Below are 12,639 nucleotides of genomic sequence, written 5' to 3'. Positions count from 1 at the left end.
GTTCACCTGTTAAGACATGTGCCAATAATCCAGGAACATAAAAATCTCCAAAGATTACAAGTATGGAACAGGATTAATCTGATTTATTCATTACAAATTATTTTATATTCTACCAATCAGGTTCATCCATCTGTAGTACAAAGCTGAGCCTGCCAGTTACCTAGTACTAATTTCATTTACAGCTTTAAATAAATATCAGATTCTGTAACACATACAGTGATAAAATATCCACGCAAAAATAGAAAGATATTATAAATTGCAATGTTTAGGTTGCTTTTTAAAACAAAAAGTTCTTTTACACCACCTATTGTGCTTCCCAGAAAACTGGAAAAGCTACAGGATTTGCAGGACACTATGAAAATCTATTTGTGTTATGTCATGTTTTTGTCTACTTCTGATACAGTTGCATTTTCCTTCTCTTGACTTGCAGAATTTCTGAAGCATCAGGGTTGACTGTGACCTGCTGAGATCCTTCCGTCTCCAATTGGTCCTGTTAAATCAAACCCAACTAAATTGTGAGGGCAGCCAGTGGACAGGAGAAGGTTTTAACAATTATTCTATAAAAATAGTTGTATATTAAAAAATACCTCAACTGGCAAACCAATGAGCAAAATCTTAATCATTGCTCTGCACTGAGCAAATATCTACAATGGAAAAGCTCAAAAGACGGAGCCATTCATGTAAGTTAAATACTACACATATTGAAGGACTGAATGTACTCAAGTCCTAATTTCTAATTTGAGCCCTAAATAAAGAGCAAACCAGCAAACACCTGAGTTCCAGGTGGCTTGCACACCTGTAGGTTTCCCTGGGACCATCAGATCATTATCATATGTAGGACTTAAGAAGATATTGCCTGCAGTCCCTGCTGCCCGCATTCCTCAATCACAGTTATAATTTATTTCCTGAGTAGTTTTTCAGATGGGAATGTAAATCATGGATATGTCCTGTTTCTCTTGGGCTGGCTTTTTGTTTGACTTGTTGCCAAAGTTAAAATTTAAATGAAACAAGTATTTAAAGTGCAGAACCTCTCTTTTATTGTAACTTAACGCTTCCTAACTGTAGGTTCTACAGAGTCCCTGTATGGACTTTTGCTCTTTTGTGCTGGGACACTGCAGACTGGGAGTCATCCCTGTGGAGGCTGGGAGAAGGAAAACCTGGAAGATCCCAGCTTTTAATTTCTTACATCTCAGGCTGCACAGAGACGGAGGAGGCTGGAGCATTACCCCTTTGCAGAAAGCCTCCCACAGTATTAGGGAGCCACCCACAGCACACATTATGCTGTTAGAAGTGCCTGAGCCTGTCAATACAGTTGCCACTGAAGATTACATGGCAACACAGATGTCTCTTGCTGCAATTAAGAAAAGAGAAGTGGAGTTGTACAGGGAGTGCCTTCCACATCTACTTCTGGTTTCCATGGAGGTACCAGGACACTTGGAGATCTGACAACATCCACAAGTTAAGGGAAACACATCCCATAGTATAAGTAAATCCTATCCTGTGGCACTTCCTAGTCCCTATAGGAATTCCTCAGCCATGACAGTGCTGAATTCTCTTGAGAGGTTCCTTCAAATTAAGGGGTACACAAAGCCACAAAGCTTTGTGAAGGAAGTATATATATTCTGTTCAAATAATGGAGAGAACTGTAGGCTCCAGGGGGCATTCAAAAGCATTAAACAGGATGTGTGCACTTCTAGAGACCAGAGCTGTTGGGATTTGTGAGAAGAACAGTTACTCTACTTACAACTCCAGGTCCATACAGAGCAGAGGCACCCTGCAATCCCATTTCCCGCATGTACGCCAACTCAGCAGCTCTTCTTGCCATTTCGACTTTGTGAGAACCTGGGGGAGTCCAGCCAATGCCTCTGAGCCAGTTCAAGTCAGACTTGTATTTTACCTGAAAGCATGAAACATACACCAGTGTGTATTATTTTGTTTGGCTCTACTCAAACCACATGCCCTGGGTACTCAAGGGAGAGCACATAAAGAGCAACAGAGTCCATAATAAACAAATTACTCATTTTCAGCAAACAGACTAGTTCTTTCAAGAATGTGATTTTGTTGGTAGGTAAGGTCTGCGAAGCACATTTGCCACAGACAGCTCCTAGCACTTGGAAGGACAGTGTTGCCCAGCTATACTTACATCACTCTGCAGCTTGTAGGCCTGCTTTGCGTGCTTCACATTTAGCTGCTCAGGATCACAAGTGTATTGGTGCAAAGGCTGCTTGTAGTTAACATTGCTTGCAAGCTGCTGGCTTCTCTTAGCGTGGAGGAATCCTGGCTGGTTGAGGTGACTCTGGAACTGTGTCATGTTTTGGGCATATCCACTCCTGTATTGGTTGTCACTCTGGAGTTTCCCCACTCTGAGCACATGCCTGATTTTAGGATCATCATTTGCACTGAGGAATCCAATCTGCTGACCTCTGTCTCTCAGGAAGGCTTCTCTGTATTTGTACTGCAGTAAGCGCAGAGGAAAATCTCATTTTCACATTCAGATTACCTCCAATTTCTGTTATGAAATAACTTACCCTCCCCTAGCTATCAATAATGCTTCCTGTAGTGCAAAAAGATCAAGGGTTTGTTTGATATCAAACTACATCTTCTAATCTAACAAGACGCTTTAGAAGAATGCCTTTTGTGCTAATTTTTAAAGAAGCAGAAAGACTTAGGGAGCCCAAAATACTCATCTCTCAAAAGCAATCAGAGGTCCTCTTATTGTTGTACTCTTGGGTGCACCCAATACACAGCTTAAGCAACAAAGCTCCTCCATCTTCAGCTTTCTTGCCAACTGTGGTCTTCTGTGTTCAAAGGTGACCCACTTTACCCTAGGCAATGCTTTAACTATTCATAGCCTAGTACCTATTTTATTTAACTATATCATAATATGCTTCCTTCTCAAGAATAACTCTTTGAAGTGAAACACAGCAGCCTGGTATTGGACATTATTAATGGGAGCTTTTAGTTGGAAATCTTTGCACTTAACCGGCATTTGGTTTCACTGGATCACCAATTTTCCAAACCAGAACAAGGTTCACTTACGTCAGAATTCACCCATTTTTACAGGGTGGGGGTGACATGGGAAGAGGGTTGGGAAGTGCTTGAAACAGAACAATTCTTACATCACTAGCAATCTCTCTTGAAGCCTTTGCTGTCTGGAATGGGATGGCGTCAATCCTAAAATCATAGCCAGATGCCCTTGTCTGTTCCCAAGATGTTTTATACAATTTCTGTGTTAAAAAGAAAAGAACAAAACAGTCATTTCCCCCTGCAGTTTCTTAAACGCAGTCCCATAACTGCAATAATAAATGTTTTATCCTACTGGGTTTATTTGTATCAAGAGTCATCAGTACCATCTCCAAGGTTTTGATCCAGTTCTACAGCACTTCAACTTCTTTTCTATTCACCATAATGATAAAATGCCTCATCTGAAAAGTGCCACCAGGGTTTCCTTTTGTACTTGAATGTGGTTGTTTTTGATGTGATTTAATTTCTATTAGAAACTGTGATGCATCAGTCACATCAATATTGCATTGATATTGCCCTTATTCTCTCTTTTGATGCATCCACTTGCAGCGTCTTGGGTTTCATGGCATCATAATTTCAATACCAGTTATTTCAAGCTTTTCAAATGATCCCTGTCTCCATCCCCAGCCACATGTGGCTTCATTAACTCATATGGAATAACAGCCGGTTCTGACATATTTAATATGACTTTGAGGATGTGAAATACATTTACATCCTGAAGAGAAATTGCTCTAGATTTGGTTCTTCTTCCATTAGTAGCCTTCTTAAAATAGCTTCCATTCTGCAGGTCCTGCTACACAGCCATGGTATCTTAGCTGACACTTTTGGCTGTCCCTTTCTGATTTTATTTGTTTGCTTTCTGTAAGACTTTGATTCACCCTTTCTGGGGTTTGTGACCATATGAAAACAAGCACAAAATCCACTATCCACTTTACATTTCAAAAGATACTCTTCTATTTCACTGGTGGATTTAGCGCTAGGTGGTGCTTAATTTGAAGGTGAACTGAGATGCCAGAAATCCTGCAAGATAGCCTGGGTAGAAGCAATGCAAGCATTACTGCATGTGCTGCTAATGGGTCTAGGTCTGATCTTTCATTTGTGTGAAATCACCCCTTTGCCTTTTTACCTTTTCCTCTATCGCTTCAAAGCATATAAATTCTATTGGTTTCTTTCACCTACACAGTCCCTATCACCAAACAAGGAACTCAAAGCATCTTATAAACGAAGGTCCCTCTGACCCTACAGTTAAGGAGAACAGCTATTTAATCAGGGAACAGTAGATTAGGAATAGACTGAGTGCCTCTGTCTGGGATAATGTGGAAACAAAATCCCTTTAAACCAATTCCACTCACTGATTCAATTGCATCCACATTGATGACAACTGTGCTTAAGGGATCAGTTCAACACAGTGTTCCAGCTTCATGAAGATAGATTATATAGTCAAGGAAAGAGGATTCTCCCTACTCCCCTGCCCAAACATAGGTATACATTTGTAGCTAACCATACCTAGACTGAAGGACTGAAATCTTTAATAATACCTTCCTGCTCTAGAAAGCAGAACCAATTCTCAAAAGAAAAATCAACAGACTTTTCCTGATCCCTCCAGCCCAAACCTAGCAATATGTTGGCTGTCCACAGCCTCTGGCTTTTTCAGTTTTGGTCAGGCTCAGAGAACCTGGCTTCTACATATACATGGAAGTTTTTCATTCCCAATCAAATTTGTTTTCCGTAATGACAGTTACCAAGTCAACTCCCCAAAGTAAAAGGCTTACTTACATCACTGATGTGAAGTGCATTCTGGCGGGCTCGGATAAAATCTGGATGATCAGGAGGCAGGGTGTACCTGTGCCTGGCTTCAGGGTCTCCAGCCTTGTACAGCCTCTGTGGAGCCAAAAGTCATTGAATGTAACTGATACTGGAAGCAACGTTGAGATCAATTCTTTTATGCATTACAGTACAACAAAAGTTAAGATCACTACAAGTGAAATGAAACCTACGTCACTGCACTGGAGGTAGCTGGTTTTAGCATGAATCAGATCTGGAGAGTCAACCACGGCAGTGAACTTCAAACTTTCTGGCTTCTGACGGTACTTTACCTGAGAGGGGAAGGAGGCAACAAAAACAAAGGAAAAAAAACACAGGATATTTCTGTTACTGTTATATCACAATTCCAAGTGTGTGATAACTGGAGTAAAATACAAAAGCCACCGTCCTGAAGCCACATACTGTTCTGCTTTGGTCTCAGTTGCTCTTTCAGCTAAGGAATAGGGATGCTGCTGCATTATTGCTGTGGTGCCCAGGCACCAAACTTCTTTTTTTGTGTGTGTGCAAGAAGGACTTCCCACTGGAAATTCACATGCAAAAAGTTTTCAAACACTACACTTTTGACAGCTCATAATTTTGCTCCATTAATGCATGATACTGAGCAGGCAAATGCCCCTTCAGCGTGGTTGTCAATGCTGTATCCTTCTATATCACTTCCATAACCACCTGCTTAGAATTTCATAATGGAGTTTACTGCATTTATTTATTGCTACATGTTTTGTTTATACTCTTGTGTTTCATTCGGAATGGAAAATATTCAGCAGGTGTCACACAGTGGACTTGCATCTCCCGTACTGCTTCCTGGTAACTTACACCTTGTATAAACAGGCTCCCACATCAAAAGGAAATGATAAGCTACATTCGTAAGTGTCATGTAACGAGGAGCCTTGATGGTAAACAATTCCTACAGACGTGCTACCCCATGAAAGATTTATCAGTTACCTCGCTGATGAGCTCTCCAGCCTTCTTTACACTTTCTATCTGCGGAGATCTCAGAGCCATCCAACCAACTCCTTTCATGAAGTTCAGGTCTGATTTATAGCGATGCTGTTAAAAATGAAAATCGTTAGCTATCAGTTTTGTATCCACAGCTATTAAGGTTTTTTAAAAAGACTCCCTGATTCATATTAACATTTTGAGGTTTTTCATTTGCCATGCACATATCACATCGTAAAGCCAAACTGTTTGCATTTGTTCATTCCACTAGGAATTAAATAATGTATCATATGCAAGTTACAAGAGAAGGCCCCACGAGTGAATTAGTATGACTCAAAGCAGTAAGTAATAACCTGTTTGTACTGGGCGTAAAAGAACCCCTTTTGAAATAATTTTCTGAGGTGAGTTCAAGTCAGGAATACTAATTATTTCATCTGGTGCATGCTTCCTCATTAACCCCATTTCTAGGAGGACCCATTACTCTTTCTTAACTCATATTAAAGGCTTGCTCTACCTCCTAATCCAGTAAAGAAAACAAGGCAGACCCAATAAAAAGTAAAAAAAAAGGCCAGCAAAGTACCCCCAATCCCAACAATTCCAGCTTCTCCTTCAGAGTGACAGTGGCTCACTGTGTGACTTTAATCCAATCATCCATTTTTTCAGGTTGCTTTTTTTTTCTCCCTATGTGCAAATGGACATAACAGCCAGCTAGCTCAAGCACGCTGTACATTACTCATACTAGAAAGTGCATGTATTGGACAAAATCACCTTCATCATTTCTCTGGATTCCTAACCTGTGGGGTCTAAAGGCAAAGAGCCAAGTGCTAAGGTTCTTACACATCTGTCCTGTTCTGTCCCTTTATAGGCAAGCTCTGAAGTACATGCTGTTAGGGTCCAAGGACTAAGTCCCTGGAAATGCCACTTTGTGAGCCACCATCGCACATCAGTAAATAGTAAAGAATCCTGCCTGCCTGGATCTAACTACCATCTGTTAGCCATTACAGGAGAAGGCAGGAATTGGAGTTGGAAAGGCAAAGAACTGCATCTAGCAACAGCTTCTATACCATCCCAAGAATATCCCCAATAAAGTTATATCTGCTCATCAAATCTGACTAAATCCAACAAATATCCCATCACTTTGTCTCACAATAAAATCCAGCTCTCTAAAGACCTATAAAGAGTTAGCATAACTTTCTGAACAATGTTTTTCACTTCCTTGCTGAATCATTCAGTCTCTTTTCTTACAAAACAAAAACCACCTGAACAGAGGTTCCTGCTACAGAGCAGCTAATGACACTAGACCCTAAATTGTCAACATACAGCTACCTGCATCCATGCAGCTTTATACACACACTCAATACCTACATCTGTTTGAAACACATACAATGGCTTGTCCCTGAACAAAGACACATGCTAAGGCAAAGTGAGCATGGATGTGGCCCATGCTGAGATTCCATCATTACTGTCGCCAAAGTTTGCCTGGACCTACACTTGCATAAGCAATTTCTGCAAACACCTCTAGGGAACTGGTTATTTGATATGACCATTTCTGTTTGCAAAATGACCTTGTAACGTATCCCAAATCAATCTAAGAGCATTTAACCTTCTGATGAAACAATTCCACATGAAGAGCACTGACTGGCTGTGATCCAAAGACCTGAGAGATGCTTGTGTATATCCCTCAGCTCTAGAATAAGTCACATGGACCACAGTGATTTTCCGTCAGGTTCCTAACACAAGAACCTCTAATTCACATGTATTCCATACATGAGGAGCAAACAGATATCTTGCTGCTACACATACATAGGTTTACAAATGGTATTTCTAAAAACACTGCGCAATGTCAACATACAATTTGTGCCAGTCACTCAAAGCTTTGTTATTGCTAAATTCAATTTGCTATTAACAGCAGGAAAGTCTTTACCTCACTCTGTAGCATGTGGGCTCTTTTGGCCCACTTCATCTTCATGTCTTCTGGGAGTGCTGTAAATTCATGTAGTCTCTTTCTGTAATCTTGATCACTCGCTAAGGCCTGGGCTTTCCTTGCATGGACAAGATTCACCATGTCCATGGGCAGATGGTACTGAGACCACACTTCTTGGGATCCCTTCTTATACTCCTGTTCACTCTGTAATTTGGCAGCATGCAAGCAATGCAGCAACCTGGTGTCATCCAGAACACTTCTGGCACCAATGTGCTTTCCTCTCTCCATCACGAAGTTGTGTTTATATTGGTACTAAAAATAAAAAAGGGTAAAAGTGAAAAAGTGCCAAACTTAGACTGGCTGCTCTAACTAACTTAGGATAAGTCACAGAAACATCTATGCTGTCTGTAAAAAAAGCCAAGGTATGCAGCACTGGAAAGTAATTGTTTGAATCTCTCATTGCTCTCAAATTTAAATACCACAGTAGCTACAGCATTAAAGTTAAGTGCATCTCAATATATTCACTGAATATGCCCAAAGCATTGATCATGTTTAACCTCAGATCATGTACTTTTATTATCTCTCATAGAATTTTATTCCCATTGCTGGGAATGAGAACATAAGAGAAACAAACAAAAGACAGAAGAAAAAAAATCTATAGAAAAGAGAAACATCATGCACTTTGTAGCCTTCAGATTTGCAAATGCCACCCAGCTATTTTAAAGAGTAAATTCAGTTTTCTTGGATCAATAACTATGTTGAGAAGCCTAAGATGGTGGTCTGAGTACAAGAATAAGCACCAGCAACCCCTCATTCTCATCTTAGCTGGGACTGTGACTCTCCCTATGATCTTGCATTTATCCTCTCTGTGAAATAGTGATGATGATGATAATGATTATTTATACAGCATCAACAGGGTGCTTGGAACTTTAAAGGGAAGGCCTGGGCCCTGAAGAGTTCATAATGTAGTTGAAATGGGATAATAACACTTATCTACCACACAAGAGAGTTGTGGGGATTAAATTACAGTAGCTAATGTTTATAAAGTGCTTCCAAGATGAAGGGCCAAATTCAGATCTGTTGTAAGTGGATGTAATTCTATTATGGACTTGTACCCTTTAGGGCAGATCTGAAGCTGTAACCAAAAGCACTCTGCAAAATATGGTTAAGTATACATTATAAATTACAACTAGAAATAGTTGCTTCATAAAACAAATACACATGAAATATATTCATATTTTATCACATTAGAGATAAAATATGCAACTAAATACTACACAAAATGAAGGCTTTTTTTACTAAATTTAGCTTACTTGTGAGTTTTTCCTAGAATTTACTAAATTTCTTGTGAGGAAGGGATGAACTCAGGCTTTCTGAGAAATGGATACCACCATGTCTGAGTGTTTTGCAAACAACAACACAAATGGGAGGATATTTTTAAGGGTAAGAAGATTTGTATCCTCTGTTTCAGAAATTAAGGGGACACATATTTACAGGAGCATCCACTGCTTTTCACTTTCTAACCAGAGAGGCAGCTCCTGATTTTCAGAGATTCAAAGGACGCTCAGCTTCCAAAAGTCAGCTCAAAGCAGGGTGGACAGAATTAGTGGGCACTTTATAATATGAGGAGCTGAAAGCCTGGGAAGGAGCAGAATCCCCCTGATTTGTCTGTCTGCAAATACTTTAATTCACTAGCTATTTCCCACTGGAAGATGTTTAACCGAGCTTGGTTCCCGATTAGCAGCGATTCTTCCTCTTCTTTTTTTTTAAATTCACACAAAGAAGCTCATTCATAAGTAATATATTCTGTCTCACACTTGTCTCACATGGTTATGGAGTCGCTTTAATTCAGTAAAATCTGCTTTAGACATTGTTTTACATGAAGTTAACAGAAATTAGGCAAGAAGGAAGGTTGAATCATTCAACTCACATCACTGGCAATTTCTCTGGAGGCTCTGGCAGTCTGGAATGGGAGTGCTTCCATTGTCAGCTTGTAGCCTTGAGCACGTAGATTATGCCAAGATTCCCTGTATTTTGCCTAGAGTAGGAAAGGCACATGTACATTGCTGTTTCACTTTTAAATGCACAAAGGAACAAACAAAGGAACCCTCTTTCATTTGTTATTCTGTGTTACAGTCTCATTCTTCATAATCAAAGGATTTTTTTAAATTATCTTTGGGAAATCCTACTAACTCAGACTAAACATGTCTCGTTCTTTATGTAGATTTAATTTACTCAGAACCGTATAGATGCTAATGGAGATAAATAACATTATAATCAAACCAGGGAAAGCATAAATAGAATAGATCTAAAAAGTAGTCTACTTATCCATCTTCCTTGCCACTGCACAATTCATCTTCCATCCCAAATATGTATAAGAAATACAGAACAAATTCTTACATCACTGAGGTTGGCTGCATTTATTCTTGCCCGCGTGAACTCAGGCAGACCTAGTGTTGGTGTATAGTGATGCCGACTGTCCTCTCCTGCTGCTTTATACAGGCGCTAGGAAAGAGATCGAAAAAGACGATTACAATTAGTTTTCTCTGTTGTTTCAATAATATAACAGCAGTACTTAAGTTGTCTATGATTATGACAACTATAGTCAGCCAGCAGAAAAACCAGCTAAGAATATACCATTGCAATTGCATGGGGTTCTTTTCTGGGCATAAAAAACTTGTACATTAATTTTTATACATACATCATGATGCCAACCCACTATGTTCTTAGCCTTGCATTGATATGTTCCCAGCAGGCCCAAAGTGGACCTAAGAACCTTAAGGGCACCATGAATGTGTGTTAAAAAAAAAAAAGGCCAGGCATTTCTGGTAGACTGGCCATATTTTCTAGCTTGGATTTTTCCTCATATTATCACAGCTGATTTTGATAATTTGCCTATGGGTTTGGTCTTGTTTTTCAAAAATTAGAAAAGTGATTCTTGTTTTAGGAGCTCTCTAAAGTAGACCATGCTATGCAAATGAGCTGCCTCATAACACCCTGCAGACCTAATCTTTGGAGGCTCAGTTTTATGTAAAAAAAACTGATAATGGGATTCTATCATACGGGCACTATTTGAGCTTTTTAAAAGAGATTGAATTGAAAATGGTATCGAATGTTCGGAAATAATAAAGGTGATCTAACTGTGAAAAAGCACAAATCAGTGATGCTTTCTTTCTTTTTGATGCTTTTTGCTTTCAGAACAGGGTTGTCTCTTTCTCACTCCTCCATTCCTAGCTCAACGCATTTTGAAGAGCATATTTTCTGGTGCACGTTAGGAGAGCCTACCTCATTAGCAATCATATTGCTGAATTTTGCATGAAGGAGGCCAGGAGAGTCTGTCACCGATGTGTACTTGAAGGAATGTGGCTGCTGACGATATTTACTCTGAGTTCACACACAAAGAAAAATGAACAGAATAACTAAATTGTCTTGTCAGAGAAGTGACTTTTTCCAACACCAGTGGTCTAGTATTGCTTCTTGTGCTTAAAACTCTACTTTGCAAATGGTATGTGCCTATTAACCATTAGACTAATTTACCTTTTGCTAGTCTGAATTTGATGCATTCAAGTCTCACAGGGGAAATCAAAAGTAAATAAGGAATAAGGTGTAAAAAAGAAAAAAAGTGCTGCTATGCTGAATACAGTAATAAGGTTATTTCACTCCTTGGTGTCATTAACCCCGGCTAGTGGAATTACAGCAAAGGCAATCCGATCCAGAGAGAAGGTGCTGCACAAGCCTGCTGAACTTTTCTGTGGGAAAATTAGGTTCCACCTGGCCTGTGGTCGTATGCCACAATTGTGAACAGAATAACTGCAAGGTCGCTGCAAGCAGCGATCCATTCACTAGAATATAACTAATTTCACATCTATGTGAATATGGGCAATAGATCCAAGATATGAAACTAGCAGAGACTGTAAGAAGAAAACACGAGAGAGGAAATAAAAATCCATTTACAGAGGGGGAAAACCAACAGCACAAGAAGGCAGCAAGTAAAAAACAGGCGAAGACTATAAAACAGGAGCAGAGCTGAGGACAGTGTAATGTATTGGGTGCTCTGCAGGTCAGTCTAGTTTTGGAGAAACAGTACAAGGTACTTATTAGGGATAGACACAGCCTGATTTCTAGTTGAAAAGGCCCATTTAAAATCTAAAATAAATAACACAAAAAACAACCTCCTGGGTCTGAAACACAGGAGAAAATATTTGCAAAAACAGTTAGCAAAGTCTGCAAAACCTTGAACTCCATCAGGTTCACCCATCTGCAGTTAGGAAACGAATGGAATGATCAAACACAAGGGGAGGGAGCCTAGCATTATCCAGTGAGTCACTTTGCCAGCCCAGTTTAATAGAAAGACATCTGGCAAACTCTTGTTTGTAGTGGAGAAATCAAAACCCTCTTTTGTTACCTCGCTGATGAGTTCAGAAGCTTTCTTCTTTCCTTCAATCTCTAGGGCCCCTGGAGTAATACATCCAACTCCTCGCATAAAGTTCATGTCAGACCGGTATAAAGCCTAAGGAAAACCAAGCAGAAGTAATTACAAGTTTTGATTTGAGATGCCCTATTTTATTCATCAAAAAATACACAATAACAGTATTCAAATAAATCCATTAAAATTAGTATCTACCACAGAGAGTTCATATACATCACCCTACGTTCTTGTGTTTATGTATGTGGCTGTGTGCATAGAGCCCTGACAGATCTACAGTACAGAGGCAAGATTCTGAGGAGTACTGAGTCTCATGAACACCAAATGATACTTGGGCTCCTAACTTCCATTTGTAACCTTGAAAAAACTTTTCCTAGGTACATGAATTTCATTCACATATAATACCTAAATCACAGCTATATATTATTTATTCATAAATATATATAAAATAAGACCAGTTTAGAAAAGTCTATGAAAGTATTTTTAAATAAAAGCTGGTAACTTT

General features: G+C 39.5%; 1 protein-coding gene across 3 annotated transcripts in view; it reads right to left on the bottom strand.

The window, feature by feature from the left end:
• Positions 1-60: 60 nt before the first annotated feature.
• NRAP (nebulin related anchoring protein) overlaps positions 61-12,639 on the bottom strand; it is a 56,299-nt gene continuing 43,720 nt past the window's right edge. For all 3 annotated transcript variants that reach the window (XM_082486254.1, XM_082486255.1, XM_082486256.1), the window contains 12 exons: positions 12,114-12,218; positions 10,994-11,092; positions 10,109-10,213; positions 9,639-9,746; positions 7,709-8,020; positions 5,791-5,895; positions 5,022-5,120; positions 4,801-4,905; positions 3,120-3,227; positions 2,144-2,455; positions 1,745-1,897; positions 61-490 (listed from right to left, as the gene is read on the bottom strand). In XM_082486254.1, the coding sequence (XP_082342380.1) occupies positions 389-490; positions 1,745-1,897; positions 2,144-2,455; positions 3,120-3,227; positions 4,801-4,905; positions 5,022-5,120; positions 5,791-5,895; positions 7,709-8,020; positions 9,639-9,746; positions 10,109-10,213; positions 10,994-11,092; positions 12,114-12,218 (1,713 nt within the window). In that variant the 3' untranslated portion in view covers positions 61-388. The remainder of the gene's footprint in view (positions 491-1,744; positions 1,898-2,143; positions 2,456-3,119; positions 3,228-4,800; positions 4,906-5,021; positions 5,121-5,790; positions 5,896-7,708; positions 8,021-9,638; positions 9,747-10,108; positions 10,214-10,993; positions 11,093-12,113; positions 12,219-12,639) is intronic.

This window comes from Vanellus vanellus (assembly GCF_965231255.1).
Source record: "Vanellus vanellus genome assembly, chromosome: 7".
NCBI lineage: Eukaryota > Metazoa > Chordata > Aves > Charadriiformes > Charadriidae > Vanellus > Vanellus vanellus.
The sequence above is the reverse complement of the archived record's forward strand: the minus strand, read 5'-3'. Positions and strand labels throughout refer to the sequence as shown.